This window comes from Hoplias malabaricus, chromosome 11 (genome assembly GCF_029633855.1).
Source record: "Hoplias malabaricus isolate fHopMal1 chromosome 11, fHopMal1.hap1, whole genome shotgun sequence".
Taxonomy (NCBI): Eukaryota; Metazoa; Chordata; class Actinopteri; order Characiformes; family Erythrinidae; genus Hoplias; species Hoplias malabaricus.
The window spans coordinates 16,539,162-16,553,715 of NC_089810.1; the positions used below are offsets into that span (position 1 = coordinate 16,539,162).

Below are 14,554 nucleotides of genomic sequence, written 5' to 3' on the forward strand. Positions count from 1 at the left end.
TTGTTTGGACCAATGAGCGCCGCTGACTTTGCGCGCGTCCTATAACACGGAAGAAGGCGGGGCCTTACAGCTCTTACCTCGCAGGTTAGAATGATTGACACTTCTGTAAACCAATAATAGGGTCTCAGAAGAAGACAGACGGCGGTTTGCGGTGAGTGGTCATATGACTCACTTCCCGGTTCCACATTAAAGTTGCTGCAGCTCGCCTCCTCTTCACACTTCATATTAGAACATTGCTGTGAAGGTTTAATTGCATTCAGCCACATAAAGCATAGTGAGGTTGGGTTCTGATGGTGAATTAATTGCTCTGGAAGACAAGTAATTCTTCAAAATATTTCAGTACCACTGGATAGAGTTACATTACCCCAGAGGACACAGTTCCAATGCTCCATATCCCAGTGGTGGGAGCCTATTCTTCCTTTAGCCCACACTTGACATCATGCTCTTGTGTGGCAGTTCCAGTGTCCTGTTCAATAGGAAGTGCTTTTCCATAAAAATTGGACAATCTGTTTCAGCAATGGGTCCACTGTTGAGTACCTGAAATGACTCACTAGAACAGGTATCCAGAGATATTAGGAGTAGTACCGATAATGCCAGCCAAAGGGGACTTAAAAGAGGGCAAAAATACAAGAACGCAAGCCTCTTTGAGGGTCTAGCAATGCAAAAACCTGTTTGTACAGAGTCCTTTGCTTGAGGACTGTTTCCCCTTCATCCACTCCAGCAATCAGCAGGACAGGTTTTTACAACTGTTTTTGTTTAATACACTGTATACACTACATATATGCAAGGGTACGCTATCTCTGTTTTATAAATGTTAGTTGTTTTTTTTTTTTCTTTTTCTGCACAGCACTAGAGTGTGTACTGTTTGTAGAGGGCTGTCTAAGTGGGTCATGGAGGCTTTTAATCACCATCAACAGTGTTAATCAACTCTGTACACTTTGAGTACAAAAGACTTGAGTAATTACTCTGATGCAAAATGAATGCCGTTTGGAGCTCACAGGGTGCAGGGTAGAAACACTTGACTTTAGAAAGTTTTTGACACATCCACCTCTCTTCCCAGTGTAAATTAAATCATGAGGCGTTTTTTTTTTTTTAGAGTCTCTGGCATTAATATGTTTTTGATCACGCCTCATTTTTATTCATGAGATTTTTGTGTAAGCGAGGATTCCAGATAAGTCTGGCACTTATTTTTGCAGTATGTGTGGAGACAGAGATGCTTCAGGTAAATTGCCTGTTCCCAAGCTGCAGAATGACTTTGTCTCATGCAGCCTTGGCTCTACAAGGCAGCAACTGGAGAGGGTTATTAGGTGAGAGAGCAGTGGATCAAAGAAAGAGCTGATGGGTACTTCGGTCCAAATTTTATTTAATACAGGTGTTTTTAGGGATTCCTCAAGAAAATCTCCTCAGTGTTGACATGGTAAAGAACCCTTAGCTATATTCATAAAGTATAGCAGTGCAAATGATCTGCAATTACTGTGTTTGGGTTTGACACACGTTTCAGAACATTCTCACAATGGAAATGCTCTTTACCCAGAAATGCCTGTCACTTATTGACAGAGAAATTCAGAGCTTTCTTCATTAGTGCTACTTCTGCATTTACTCCAGACCATAACTGTGTATATAACACCAGGTCATGGAGGTGCAGTGCTGTTAGTGTGAAGTCTTAGAAAAGCTGCTCATTATTTTCATCCATACTTCCATTGTCTCATTAAGGTGTCTCCGGCAAAGCCATACCTTGGTGATTTTTGAAGGAGAAACTTCAAAACTTCTGCACATCTGAAGTTCAATGTTCACAAAAAGCAGCACGAGCAACCTGCTCATAGCATTATGACAAGACCCCCCCACCGCTGATGCCGTTTGCTATGAAGAGATTTGTGTAATTGGCATTGTGCTATGACATCTGCATAATGAATTCCCCACAGTCACCAAAGAGGCTAATGAAGGGAAGGGCAGTTTGATCAGAAGGAGGAATATAGAGGGACATGCAGGAACAGTGATGAGACTCACTCTCTTTGTTTTCTCCACAAATAACCATTTATTCTTCACACATTTAGCGAAAATCACGGTTTATTGAAAGGACACAAGAAAGTAGAGAAACTGAGACATGTAGCAGTAGATTAAGTACTCAGTGCATGGCACATCATTCTCAGGGAGACGACTCACTGTGAGTCGGGTTTTTCTCTTGAACTCTGGCACTGAAAAGCTTCGAAATATTCAATGGTGAACGTTGGCCAGCCAACTTGAGTTACTAATACCTCAGAATCATGGAGGGAGAGTAAATTAACCCTTGCTACACTGCACTAGGAACCAAACCTTCACCACTTCACTCGCTGATAATAGTTCTTGCTCAGTTTAACAAGACGTTTTAGCACTCAAATTTCTGGGCCTGCATTCACAAAGCCACTGAATCCAGAAGCATGATGTAGTCTTGTTTTTCCTGCTTCATTTACTGACCTTCACTAACAGTGAAACAGAGTGAGAAGCAGTGCTCCTGAACTGGAGGGCTTTGTGAATACACCTCAGGCCTTACGGTGCCAGTCCAGAAAGTTTTCTCAACTACAAACATCACAAACCAAAGAAAGGCTGTGTCCTCAATTTTGGAATGAAACCAAAAAACAGATAACAAAGAAAGTAACAGTTATAAAAAGAAATGACCAGTACCTTTTTTAAAAATCAAACCCTAAAAGTCTATAGTGCATGCCATTGTACTATGCTGTTGGATTCATTGAGAAAAGTTCAAAATTGTACGTAGGGGATTCCTTTTTCTACAATAGCAGTGTTACATACAGCAAGTATGTGTGTGTGTGTATATGTGTGTTTTTTGTCTGTTGTTCATGATTGCACTGATATAAATAGTACTTAAGATTTAACTCTTAAATCTGTACTTGGGCCACCTACAGTTCTTGGCCAGACTCATTCTTTCTTTTCTTGTAACTTCAGTAGAAATAGCCATTACATTCGTGATATTTGTTTTTTCAGTGTCAGGAAATGTTGACAAATCTTTACTGCGGCAACTGTAACTCTTCTATCTTTCCAATATTGGAACTAACTCTTTACAGCTATGCCCTCCAAAAGGTTGTTCCACACTTCCAATATGAGAAGATAATTCAGCTAAACTTTGTGAGTCTGAAACAATGTGTAGCAGTCATGAACCCTTCGGTGAGGAAAGGAAACAGAAAAAGAACACTACAGCACACACTGGACATTGGAAAAGACATCTATGGACTCCTGAGTCTAAATCTTTTAATTTGAAATTCTTGGGCTGCAAGAAGCAGGACATGCAACCATTGTATAAACATTTGTGGTGTTAAAAAATATTCCTGGAGAATTCTTTAAAAAACACAAAAACCAAAAAATATTATGTATTTAGTTGTTGAGTTTACTATCATGTTTTGTTCTGTCTTTTTTCCTGACACTGAAAAATGAATAACTCACCGTTTCTACTTTGAGTTTAATACATGGATGATCTCTGACTTTGGCAGAGTACTGCATGAATAAAACATGTTACATAAACACAAGTATTGTCAAAAGAAGTCAATGGAAAGACAGTGATTGTGTTTCTGTAATATATTTTATTCATGTGCAATCAATTGATGCATTTGAATCAATTAAATTCAAAGTGCTATTCTTTTCAGTGCATGCTTCTTTTGTGTGTGTGTGTGTGTGTGTGTGTGTGTGTGTTGTATGCTCTGTGCGTGAGAGAGAGGGGGGGTTTAAACTGATCTGACTTCATCTTTGCCACGCAGAAAATCTGCTAGCTCATTGTCTCTTAGTTGTGTTTGTCCAAGTGTGTTTTTTTGTCTGGGGCGCCGTCTGTCTTGCTGCTGTCTGCTGGTGTCCGTCCATTGCTGTGTCCACTGCTCTCTGGGCTCCTGGGCTACAGGAAAGAAAGAATGAGACACAAGCACAGTGTCCATTAGTGAAGCGAGGGAGGCAGATGAAATATGAGAGGTTTTCAAAAGACAGCTGTAAAGAGTGCACACAGTCCAAGCTAAACGAGTGCAGACAGGGAAGCAGCTATTCCCTTGTTTCTAAGGTGTCGGTTCATTTTGAACTCTTTTCTTTTCTTTTGCTATGAGCCTGTCACCAGCACATATAGCACTGTCACTGCAGGGGCCAGGTATTGATTGGAACCAAAAGGAGTGCGATAGAGGCAGCTCCCAGCTTAGAAAAGACCTGACATTTCATTCAGTCAAACGGCACTGGAGAATGATATGAATTTCATTAAAGTATAGACACCCAATTATCTCCACTTATAACTCTTAGAAATAAGTAGAGTGCTTCAGCGGACAGGAAGTTTAGAAAGTGTTAAACTGTTCAACAAGTTTGTGTTTATCATGGTTTCAATGGGATGAAAAGTTACTTTTAGATTCAATAGTTGCAGTGCTTCAAATCAAAGTTTACACAGACAATTTGTTTTGACTAATATCCCCATAACTTAACTCTGTAAGTTACTCTTGTGTATGAATTCTGTTGAGAAAAATTATTTTTCTGTTTTGCTTGGTTTGCTTCGTTGACATTGAAACAAGTAAAAAGAAAAATGAATATGTCCATACAGATTGTAATTTAAATGCAAATAAATCCTCCAATTCCAGTGTAATTAAACATAACCATACCATAACTAGTCCACTGTATTTAAAAAAACACAACTCTAGACTTTGTCACTGGTATTGTGTGAGCTGAATGTGTGAGGCAATGTGATTTGTTGGGATTTAACCAGATTTGACACATCTATGTAATTTCTCAAATTACACAACAGTAAAAAGGTCATGGCATGAAAGTTCATGTCAGCATTGCACTGCGCTCAGTAGAAACAATGACAGAGCCCTTATGTTACCATGAATTAGAAATGCTCTGTTATTTCTCTGTTAACTCCCATTTCAGCCAGGTACAGAAGGCCATGGTCAGTGCAGTTATTAACGACAGAATGTATAAACTACAGGTATTGTACATTTTAACCCCAGATTTTTGCTTACATCACACTAGCTCCTTAGATAAAAAATAATCCAAACAAAATTGCAATTTTGATAACCATCAGTAGATATTTTTAATGGATGTTCTTCATGTGAAACCAACCAATGAGTTCAATATGGCTTGAAGGTTAATGGCATGATGCTCACCTGATTGTGGCCAATCTTTTTTATCTCCACAGATGTTCTCTCAGTCTGATTCTGGAAGCATTCTGCGCCCACCTGAGCAGAGAAAATTACTTTAGAAAAGGCAAAAAAAAGGTTTTTTACATTTACCTTATACACAGTTTTGTTTTTAGAAATACTGTCTGAATACACTGACTACATTATATACAACTTTTGTAGGTTGAGAGTTACCCCTTGGTTGCAGGATTTATCTGTTGATGCAATTTTGCTATTAGACATTGACTAGACTTCGAGTAGTGGTCAGTTAAAGACCAAAAAATGGCAGCCATTTTCAAGTTAATTTCCATTGAATTAAGGCAGGGGTCACCAATCTTATGCACAAAGGGCCAGTGTAGCTGCAGGTTTTTATTCCAATTAATTCAGGATGACACCTGATTCTACTTGTTTAATCAACAGTCTCTGTGTTCCTGTTTGGTTTGAATGAAAGCCTACAGCCACATCGGCCCATTTCGGATACAATTTTTGACCCATGAATTAAGGGAATCAGCTGTGCATATTAATATTTTAAAAGCATAAACACATACAGTCAATGTAAGTATTTTCAGGTGTATGTAACAGTTATATTTGCACACGAATAAGTGTTAAATATCAAGAATGTACAATTACAGGATTATTATATTATTAGCAAACTCTAGATTCCTTGTACAGCAGAATGTTTGTAGATTTTTACAGTTACCTTTTTTTAAAAAAATGATAAATATGATGCGTAACAATATGGGACTACCTTTTAAAAAACAAACATTTTCTACCATGTGGATGTTTTTGGTTGATAGTATATCCTCTACCTAACAGTGATATAGATGTGAGTAAAAGTCCAGAAATACTACTATTCCTGTGGCACTCAAACCAGCACAAGACACACTAACACGCAGATGTCACTGCTGTGAGGTGCTGAGAGTGGTCCACTATTCATCAAATACCTGGCCAGCAGTGGTCTTTAAATGTTTCCTTTTGATGGATGGTGTGTGTGTGTTGGTTAACTGTAAAAGTGTAAAGTCAGTTATTGCAATTATAGTCCAATAATTGTAATCCTGTGACATGAAGGGTGGTTCTGATAGAAAAAAAAGGCCCATGAAAGTAGACATACAGTATGTGTCTGTATCAGTAAAAATGAAATGAAATGGGACACTTTGGAACAGATGAACCACAACCCAAAGATCATCATAAGAAATGTGTAGGCAAGAGGGGCATAAAATCCCCCAGCACTGGACTTTGGAGCAATGGACACAATGTTATCCATTGTGTACTAGGCTAGATATTTGTAGTTAAGTGGACACTCAGACCCTGTTCACACGGGTTTTTGTCTGTGTTTTGGCTTCCTGTTCTCTCACGCATTATGATGTTTTGACACTCCCCTTTAAGAGGTATTGTGGCCCCCTACTGGACTGGCATCATAATGTATCCGTTTTCATATTCATCTGGGTGGGGATATTTTTAAAAATAAACAGATCAATGTGGATGGGGCCTCTAGTGTGATGATAGATGTGTGTATGTGTGTGGGTGTATTGTTTGCTGAGATATGTGGACAATGTTATCCTTTCTGATACATTCATTCAGTTCAGTTTAATTCAATTTTATTTGTATAGGTCTTTTTATATCCAGCACTGTGACAAAGCAGCTTTACTACAGACATTTGTACTACGTTCGGTATATATTAAATTATTGTGTGTGTGTGTGTTTTAAAACCACAGCATCTTTTGTGTGAACCCATGTAAGGCACAGTAAATCAGCACTGCTGAATACAGCTGTTTGCTGTTTACTCCCCAAAAGCCTGGCCGGGCTCCGGTGATTATGAAGCTTTGCATATAAACAGATTAATCACAACGCTCAAGGGACGGCATGTTTTAAGGAAATGTTTCATATTCATGCATTACCATGTTCCCCAACAAGCTGCCAAGATTTCCATCACGCAATTTAGAGCATAATATGCTCTTAAGTGTGATTAAAGTATTTTGTTTTAAAAGTTTATAGCTAAAGGAGTGTAATATGTGATGCTTTCTTACTCACAACACATACACACACACACACACACACACACACACATTTATTTTCATTAATTATTCTGCCATTATCTAGCCTTCCATTCAATTTTGTGGAGACTTATTACCACCCTAACCCTAACCCTAAAGTAACCCTTCCCTTAAATGAACTCTAGTCTTAAAACGTTTTCACATTAAAATGTAATGATTCCAATAAATGTAATACCACGACCCTGAAATAGATTAAGTGGCACAGAAGAAGATTATGATGCTGATGAATAAATGTAATGAGTGTTTAAAAAGGATGGGTCCCCACAATGAGGTATAGTCATTGCACACAAACACCACAAACATACACACACACACACACACACACACACACGCACACGAACACACACACACCTCTCTGGAAGAATGAGTAAGTGGGAAAAAAAATGCCGATTGGTGACTGCCAAAAAAAAGCCCAATATATCCTTAGCCATAAAAGAGTCAAGAGGAAGAAATCAAGGCCTTATATACTTTTCCTTCTGCCTCTCTCATTCTCCCTGGTACACTGCACTGACTCTGTCCACTTTCTGTCCAAGGAGTTTTCTCTCCTTTCAGGATGGATGTGGATAAAATGCCAAAGTCAGCACTGATCATAAATGATAAAGCAGCACTGATGCAAAAACCTTCCGTTCACTTTCTGGTACTTTTAGCGCTCTCTCTCTCTCTCTCTCTCTCTCTCTCTCTCTCTCTCTCACACACACACACACACACAAACACTGTCTCTCATTCATTCTCTCCTTCCTTCTGCCCAGCTCTGTCTCATTGTCACTTTTACCTCCCTCACTCCTTTCCTCCCTCCCTCCCTCCCTCCCTCCCTCGCTCCTTTCCTCCCTTCCTCCCTCCCTCCCTCGCTCCTTTCCTCCCTCATTCACTCACTATTTTTGTACTCATCACTGACAAGCTCCCCCTTCTGCCCCTTCTAAGAGTTCTTTTAGCAATCTTGCTTCCTTTCATCTTTCACTTTCTGTCTTTTTAACGTCTTCCTTCTCTTTCTTGAATTTTCACCACATTTCTCTCTCTCATCTTCTTTCTCTGGTTCATTCACCCTTTCCTTCTTTGCAACTCCTTCACTTTCTCTTACTTCTCACATTTCTCTTACTTCTCACATCTCTCTCTCTCTCTCTCTCTCTCTCTCTCTCTCTCTCTCTCTCTCTCTCTCTCTCTCTCTCTCTCTCTCCCCTTCTCTCTCCTTTTTTGTGTTACAGGACTAGAGGACTCCACCCTGCTGTGGTCGTGCCACAGTGATTTTCATCAATAACATCAACGGGATGGGTGCTTTTTCATTAGAAGGCAATCTTCATGACAGGTCATCCAGGCAGGGCCATCTTCCTCGTGCTGAAGGAGAGTCGTCTGGATTAGAGGGAGGACGTGCTTATTCTCGGTTTTCTGTCTTTCACTATCTCTTCTCTCTCTCTATGTCAATTTTCTGGCTTTATTTCTCTCTCTCTCTCTCTCTCTCTCTCGCTTTCATATTTTCTCCCACTCCCACACGATCACATAGAAATGCTCTTATGAGTACACATGCGTGCATGCACACACACACACACACACACACACACACACTCACAGGCGCACACATAGACAGACACAATCCTGTCACCATGGTTGATAACCACATGTCAGTAGTCAGTGAGATTAATCTCCTCTGGGCTACAGTCCTCCTCTCTACTCTTCTCTTGCTATCTGTACTTTGACACATTGTTACAGGTTCTCAACATCTTCCCCAGACTTGTTTCAAACCCTCTTCCAACAAGGGAATCACACACACTGTGTCAGGCTGATATGCAGGATATTTGTCAACATGATGACAAATCAGGGTCATAAAAAAGCATGTGCATGCTTGACTATCCATTAGAGACGAATGTCTTCTTAAACAAAGGTTCAGCATAAGGGGAGCTTTTGGCCAACATCCATCATCTCCTCCTGCACAGACATGTAGCCAGTTCTGAAAGTCCTGTTAAAAAGAACTTTATACCCCAAACAACTCTTTTAGAAAAGAACTGTGTTTAGGCTTAAATGCTGAGTCACCATGAGATAAACAATTTAACACTGTGAATGTGCAGAAACTGTAAAATAACATCTGATTGTGCATGAAATGATGTGCCATTTGCTATCAATAGAATTATGTCATGAAAACATAAGCAAACTAATTCCAGAGATAATTTCTAAAATCAATCATTTAAAAACTACACTGACACACAATATTATTTTAAAATTAATTTACTATTTCTCTCTCTGTCAAAATGTGCTCACTTTCAGTTGTTTGCCATCGACAAATCACTAAGAACTGGGAGCCCACCACAACCAATATAACACAAAATGTACCTTTAATGGTTATTTCAATCTCAGAATTATTCATTCCCTTCACAACAAGTGTCTTCAGCACATTGTAGAGCACACATGAACTGCTGCAAGCTTGATGCCTCGACAGACCCCAGCTTCTGGCAGCATTCTAGAGGAACCTTGGCCCATTCCTCAGGGACAATGGCCTACAGTTCACTAATATACTCAGGTTTGCATGCTGCAACTACCTTCTTCAAATCCCACCAAAGATTTCCTTTGGGGTTCAAGTCAGGTGACGATTTTGTGATACTCGATTGAATTCTTCTTGCCCAGCTTAAGGGTTTTTGACCACGTGTCTTTTCAGGAACCTGGTGGCAGCTGGTGATAGTGTCCTCTTTCTGCCAGGGAGTATAGCCACTGTTGCTTTAACTTTGCACTTGTAAACTATGCTTCCAGCTTTATCTCTACAAACAGTCAATGCTTTTGCTTTCTGTTTGTATCATTTTCATTAATTGTACAAAGCAATGATCACTTTTCTGAACATTCTGGGTAACTCCCTTGAATGAAGGTGTGCTTCAGACAGCAAATGTGCTCTTATAAGAGATTATAGTCAGGGTCTTTTTATATAACAATAGTATTCATTAATTCATTATTTCTCCTAAAACAGTCTTATAGGAATGCACTGAAATATGTAAATAAACTTTTAACCAGACAAACCCTCTACATGTCACATTTTTGAGCTACAAGCAGTTAATCCGTCACAATCCTAAAACCAGTTTAGTGACTTATGATTTTTATAAAATGATCCTATATTTTTTCCCATAGGAATGAATGCTGTTATATTCAGGAAAATCAGACTGATTTCACAGTGAGCAGCTCTCCCACTCAGCAGCTGGGGGAATGCAAGTGACCCCTGTCTCTCCATCTCACTCTTTCTGTGCATGGAGGGGCTTCTGGACCACCCATATTTGTGCAAAATGTTGGCACTCCATATTTTTGTTTTGACTGCTATACACTCAATGTTACTGCAGAACTGGACTCTTTAGTTATAATAGCTATGCTTAATTTGCAATAGGGCTGAATAAGGATAGTTTGTGTGTGTGTGTGTGTGTGTGTGTGTGTGTGTGTTAAAAACCGTGCCCAATCAATATCCATTCTATTAGACACACAAAATTTGTTGGTCCACTGTGTAGATGTAAAGTCAAAGAATGTGCTCTAGTGAGTCGCTAGGGTGTGTGTGTGTGTGTATTTCTTGAGCTACTGTTGGTTAATTAGAAAACCATTATGCTGAGAGCATCTACAGACACCATTAGTACTGCTCTGCTCATACTGAAAGTGCCTAGTTTCAATGAATGCTTCACCAAGCCAAAGCCTGAAAAGAAAGGCGATGACATTCAGAGCAAAGCTGCAAACGGTTTGTAGTGACAAAAGATACTGCGGGACCCAATGAACATATTAGCTGCTCCATTTGGGCCAGAGGGTCAAGAAAGGGCCATTACAGTGCAATGGCAGTAGAGATTTACCTTTACCATCTGGCAGTCCTTTCCTCCTGAAGCATCTCTCCTCATTACCTCCGCATTCACAGGCAATTTACTTGTTGTGATTCTGGGGACTTTTGGGATGTCCTTAAAGCAAAGAACAAAAAGAAATGTGATGTAATGCAATACAGTCAGGATGAGAGGCAGAAAGGAAGTATAACTCAGCATTGTGCTACAGTTTGCCTTAAAGCCTTTCAATGTTTAACTATACATCTGAAACCAACACAGCTTTTCCATTTGGTTCTGATGTGTTGTGCTGGAATGAGACTGCTTTATTCCATCAAAGTGACATGTGTGCCTCTTGTAGCCCAGAAGGAAATACTAGAAACAAACCTTAAAAAAATAAAAAATAAATAAAAGTTCTGAAATTGGCATCAAGAAAAGAATTGGCATAAGAAAAATGTATATTGGCAAGAAAGTCCTGGATTTATGTGTTAAATTTTCATAAAACACACACACACACACACACACACACACACACACACACACATATATATATATACATATATCAATTGAGATTTATGTCTTTTATTTAGACACAAATGACAATGCATATTACATTAACATGTGAAATAACTAAATTCACATTCTAATGTCTCAGCTTATTCTTTACCTCAACATTTTAAGTTGGTTCTGATACTTTCACTATTAGATGAAAAGGAGGTCACTAGTTCCCTTTTTTAATCTCTGTGTTAGAAATGATAATTAACAGCCTTTAAGGTATTTACAACCTAAAGATTTCTAAACCATTTATAAACATCTGTAAGTATAGCCTTATTTTATATATCTTAATGTATCCATCCATCCATCCATCCATTATCCAACCGCTTATCCAATTCAGTGTCACAGTGGGTCTTGAGCCTACCTGGAATCATTGGGCACAAGGCGGGAATACACCCTGGAGGGGGCGCCAGTCCTTCACAGGGCAACACACACACTCACACATTCACTCACACCTACGGACACTTTTGAGTCACCAATCAACCTACCAACATGTGTTTTTGGACTGTGGGAGGAAACCGGAGCACCCGGAACCCACGCGGACACAGGGAGAACACACCAAACTCCTCATACCCGCAGCCAGAATTGAACCCACAACCTCCAGGTCCCTGGAGCTGTGTGACTGCGACACTACCTGCTGCGCCACCGTGCTGCCCTGTTAATGTATTATTTTCATCAAATAAATGTTTAAATCTACATTTATTTTCTTGATATATATGATGTTACTAAGTGCTACAAAAATATTTCTGACTTCAGTGGTATCTTGCTGTTTCAGAATCACAGCACTTCTTAGGGTCTTAAGGCTTAAAACACTATTGTATTATAAGTAAAAATAACAAAAACAAAATATAAAGCCATTCCAGAAATCCACAGGAGGGAGGAAGAAACAGTGAGAATATAGCAAAACAGTGCATTAATTCTAGGAAGGAAATTGCCAACCTTTTTCACAGGAATGTTCACCATTTATTCCTGGACCTCACATCATATCTCTGCCTACCCATTCAATCTATATGCATGCCTCTTAGCCTCCTGTGGAGGCTCTCTCTCACATAAGGACACTTGTAGCTATTCTTCATACAGGCTGGATAAGACTCTTTTAACAGATTTTATTCCACAAATGCCTGACAGGCCTTCTGGAGATGTGAGGTGTGAAGTAACACCTCCTCTTTTTTTCTCCACTACACAAACCTACTGGACCTATTCACCTTACGCATAGAAAGTATACTTGAAACATTTTAACATGAACTTGTCTGAACTTCAGCAGCTGCTACAAACCTTACATAATATAAATATGTCTCACCACCAAATTCCTCACTATACATTTACAGCAGCAAAGAAAACCAAGCCACATTTGTTTCAGTTTCATGTACCCACAATCCAGGTAACACTGTTTCTTATAAATGGCTGAATAGCTGAACTACAGAAATAGAGAAAGTTGTAATTAATGCAATAAATATTTCGTACCCCAAGATGTCCATTTAGTTTAGAGTACGCTATTGTTTTTCTAATTAACTATGTATCACTGAAGGAGAAAGACACTTTCAGCTGCTCATCATTGTGCACAGTATTTATGTCATGAATGTTTACAATGCTTTCCATATAATATGGAGACATCATAACATGGTAGTTTAATGCAAGTTGTTTTGCATATCATATTGCATCAATAGCAATAATGCTCATATGATATAATAGTATCTCAGTGCATCAAGCTAACAGTACTACCGAACACATCAACAACAATACTACTACTACTACAACCCCAATTCCAATGAAGCTGGGAAATTGTGTAAAACACATATAAAAACAGAATACGATGATTTGCAAATACTTTTCAAACTATATTCAATAGAATACACTACAAAGACTTGAGATTTAATGTTCAAACGGATAAAACGTTTTGTTGTTGTTTTTTTTTGCAAATATTAACTCATTTTGAATTTGCCACGCTGTTGTAACATGCAGAATGGCTCTCGCTTTGCATGGTAAAGTTTTAACTTGCACTTGTAGATGGAGCGACGAACTGTGTTCACTGACAATGGTTTTCTGAAGTGTTCCTGAGCCCATGTGATATTATCTGTTATAAAATGATGTCGGTTTTTAACGCAGTGGGATTGAAGGTCCCGGGCATTCAACGTTGGTTTTCAGCCTTGCCGCTTACTTGCAGAGATTTCTCCAGATTCTCTGAATCTTTTGATTATATTATGGACTGTAGATGATGAAATCCCTAAATTTCTTGCAACTTTACGTTGAGAAACATTGTTATTATACAGTTGGATGATTTGCTAACGCACTTGTTCACAAAGTGGTGAACCTCGCCCCATCCTTGCTTGTGAACAACTGAGCCCTTCGGGGATGCTCCCTTTATACCCAATCATGACACTCACCTGTTTCCAATTAACATGTTCACCTGTGGAATGTTCTAAACTAAAAGTTTAAGCATTCTAAAAGTTGAGCATTCCTCAACTGTTGTTGCCCCTGTCCCAATTGTTTTGTAACATGTTGTAGGCAATTCAAAATGAGCCAATATTTGCAAAGGAACTATAAAGTTTATCCATTTAAACATTAACTATCTTGTCTTTGTAGTATATTCAATTGAATATAAGTTGAAAAGAATTTGCAAATCATGGTATTCTGTTTTTATTTATGTTTTACAGAATGTCCCAACTTCACTGGGATTGGGGTTGTACTAATATCTCCCAAAAAAGGCATTACAGATGGAGGATAAAACATTCAACCTTCAATATCCACTGATCATTTGTGCTTGTTTGCTATTAAGGTTGGACAGACTTTTAAATAGCTGGCAATCACTAAAAAAACAAAAAGATTCAAAGTTCAAAGATAAATATGGAACATTGAAGTTTTGACAGTCCCTCAGTTTAAGCAAATTTACTTCATCTAACAATAGACAACAAAATAACAACAAAACCTGGTGGTCAGTGTAAACAGCAAAAACATTCTGTTTATGGAACACTTGTTGTAAAGGAATGGTGGTCTTAAATAAGTTCCAGTCCTTTGAAGTGACTGTGTGTCATGTATTTAACAACAGCTT

The 14,554-nt window shown here is 38.9% G+C and overlaps 1 protein-coding gene across 1 annotated transcript in view; it reads right to left on the minus strand.

Moving 5' to 3' along the window:
- Positions 1–2,025: 2,025 nt before the first annotated feature.
- Positions 2,026–14,554, minus strand: part of luzp2 (leucine zipper protein 2) — a 137,438-nt gene continuing 124,909 nt past the window's right edge. Inside the window, exons 10-12 of the mRNA XM_066685156.1 lie at positions 10,990–11,091; positions 5,121–5,192; positions 2,026–3,877 (exon numbers count right to left, since the gene is read on the minus strand). Of these exons, the coding sequence (XP_066541253.1) occupies positions 3,770–3,877; positions 5,121–5,192; positions 10,990–11,091 (282 nt within the window). The 3' untranslated portion in view covers positions 2,026–3,769. The remainder of the gene's footprint in view (positions 3,878–5,120; positions 5,193–10,989; positions 11,092–14,554) is intronic.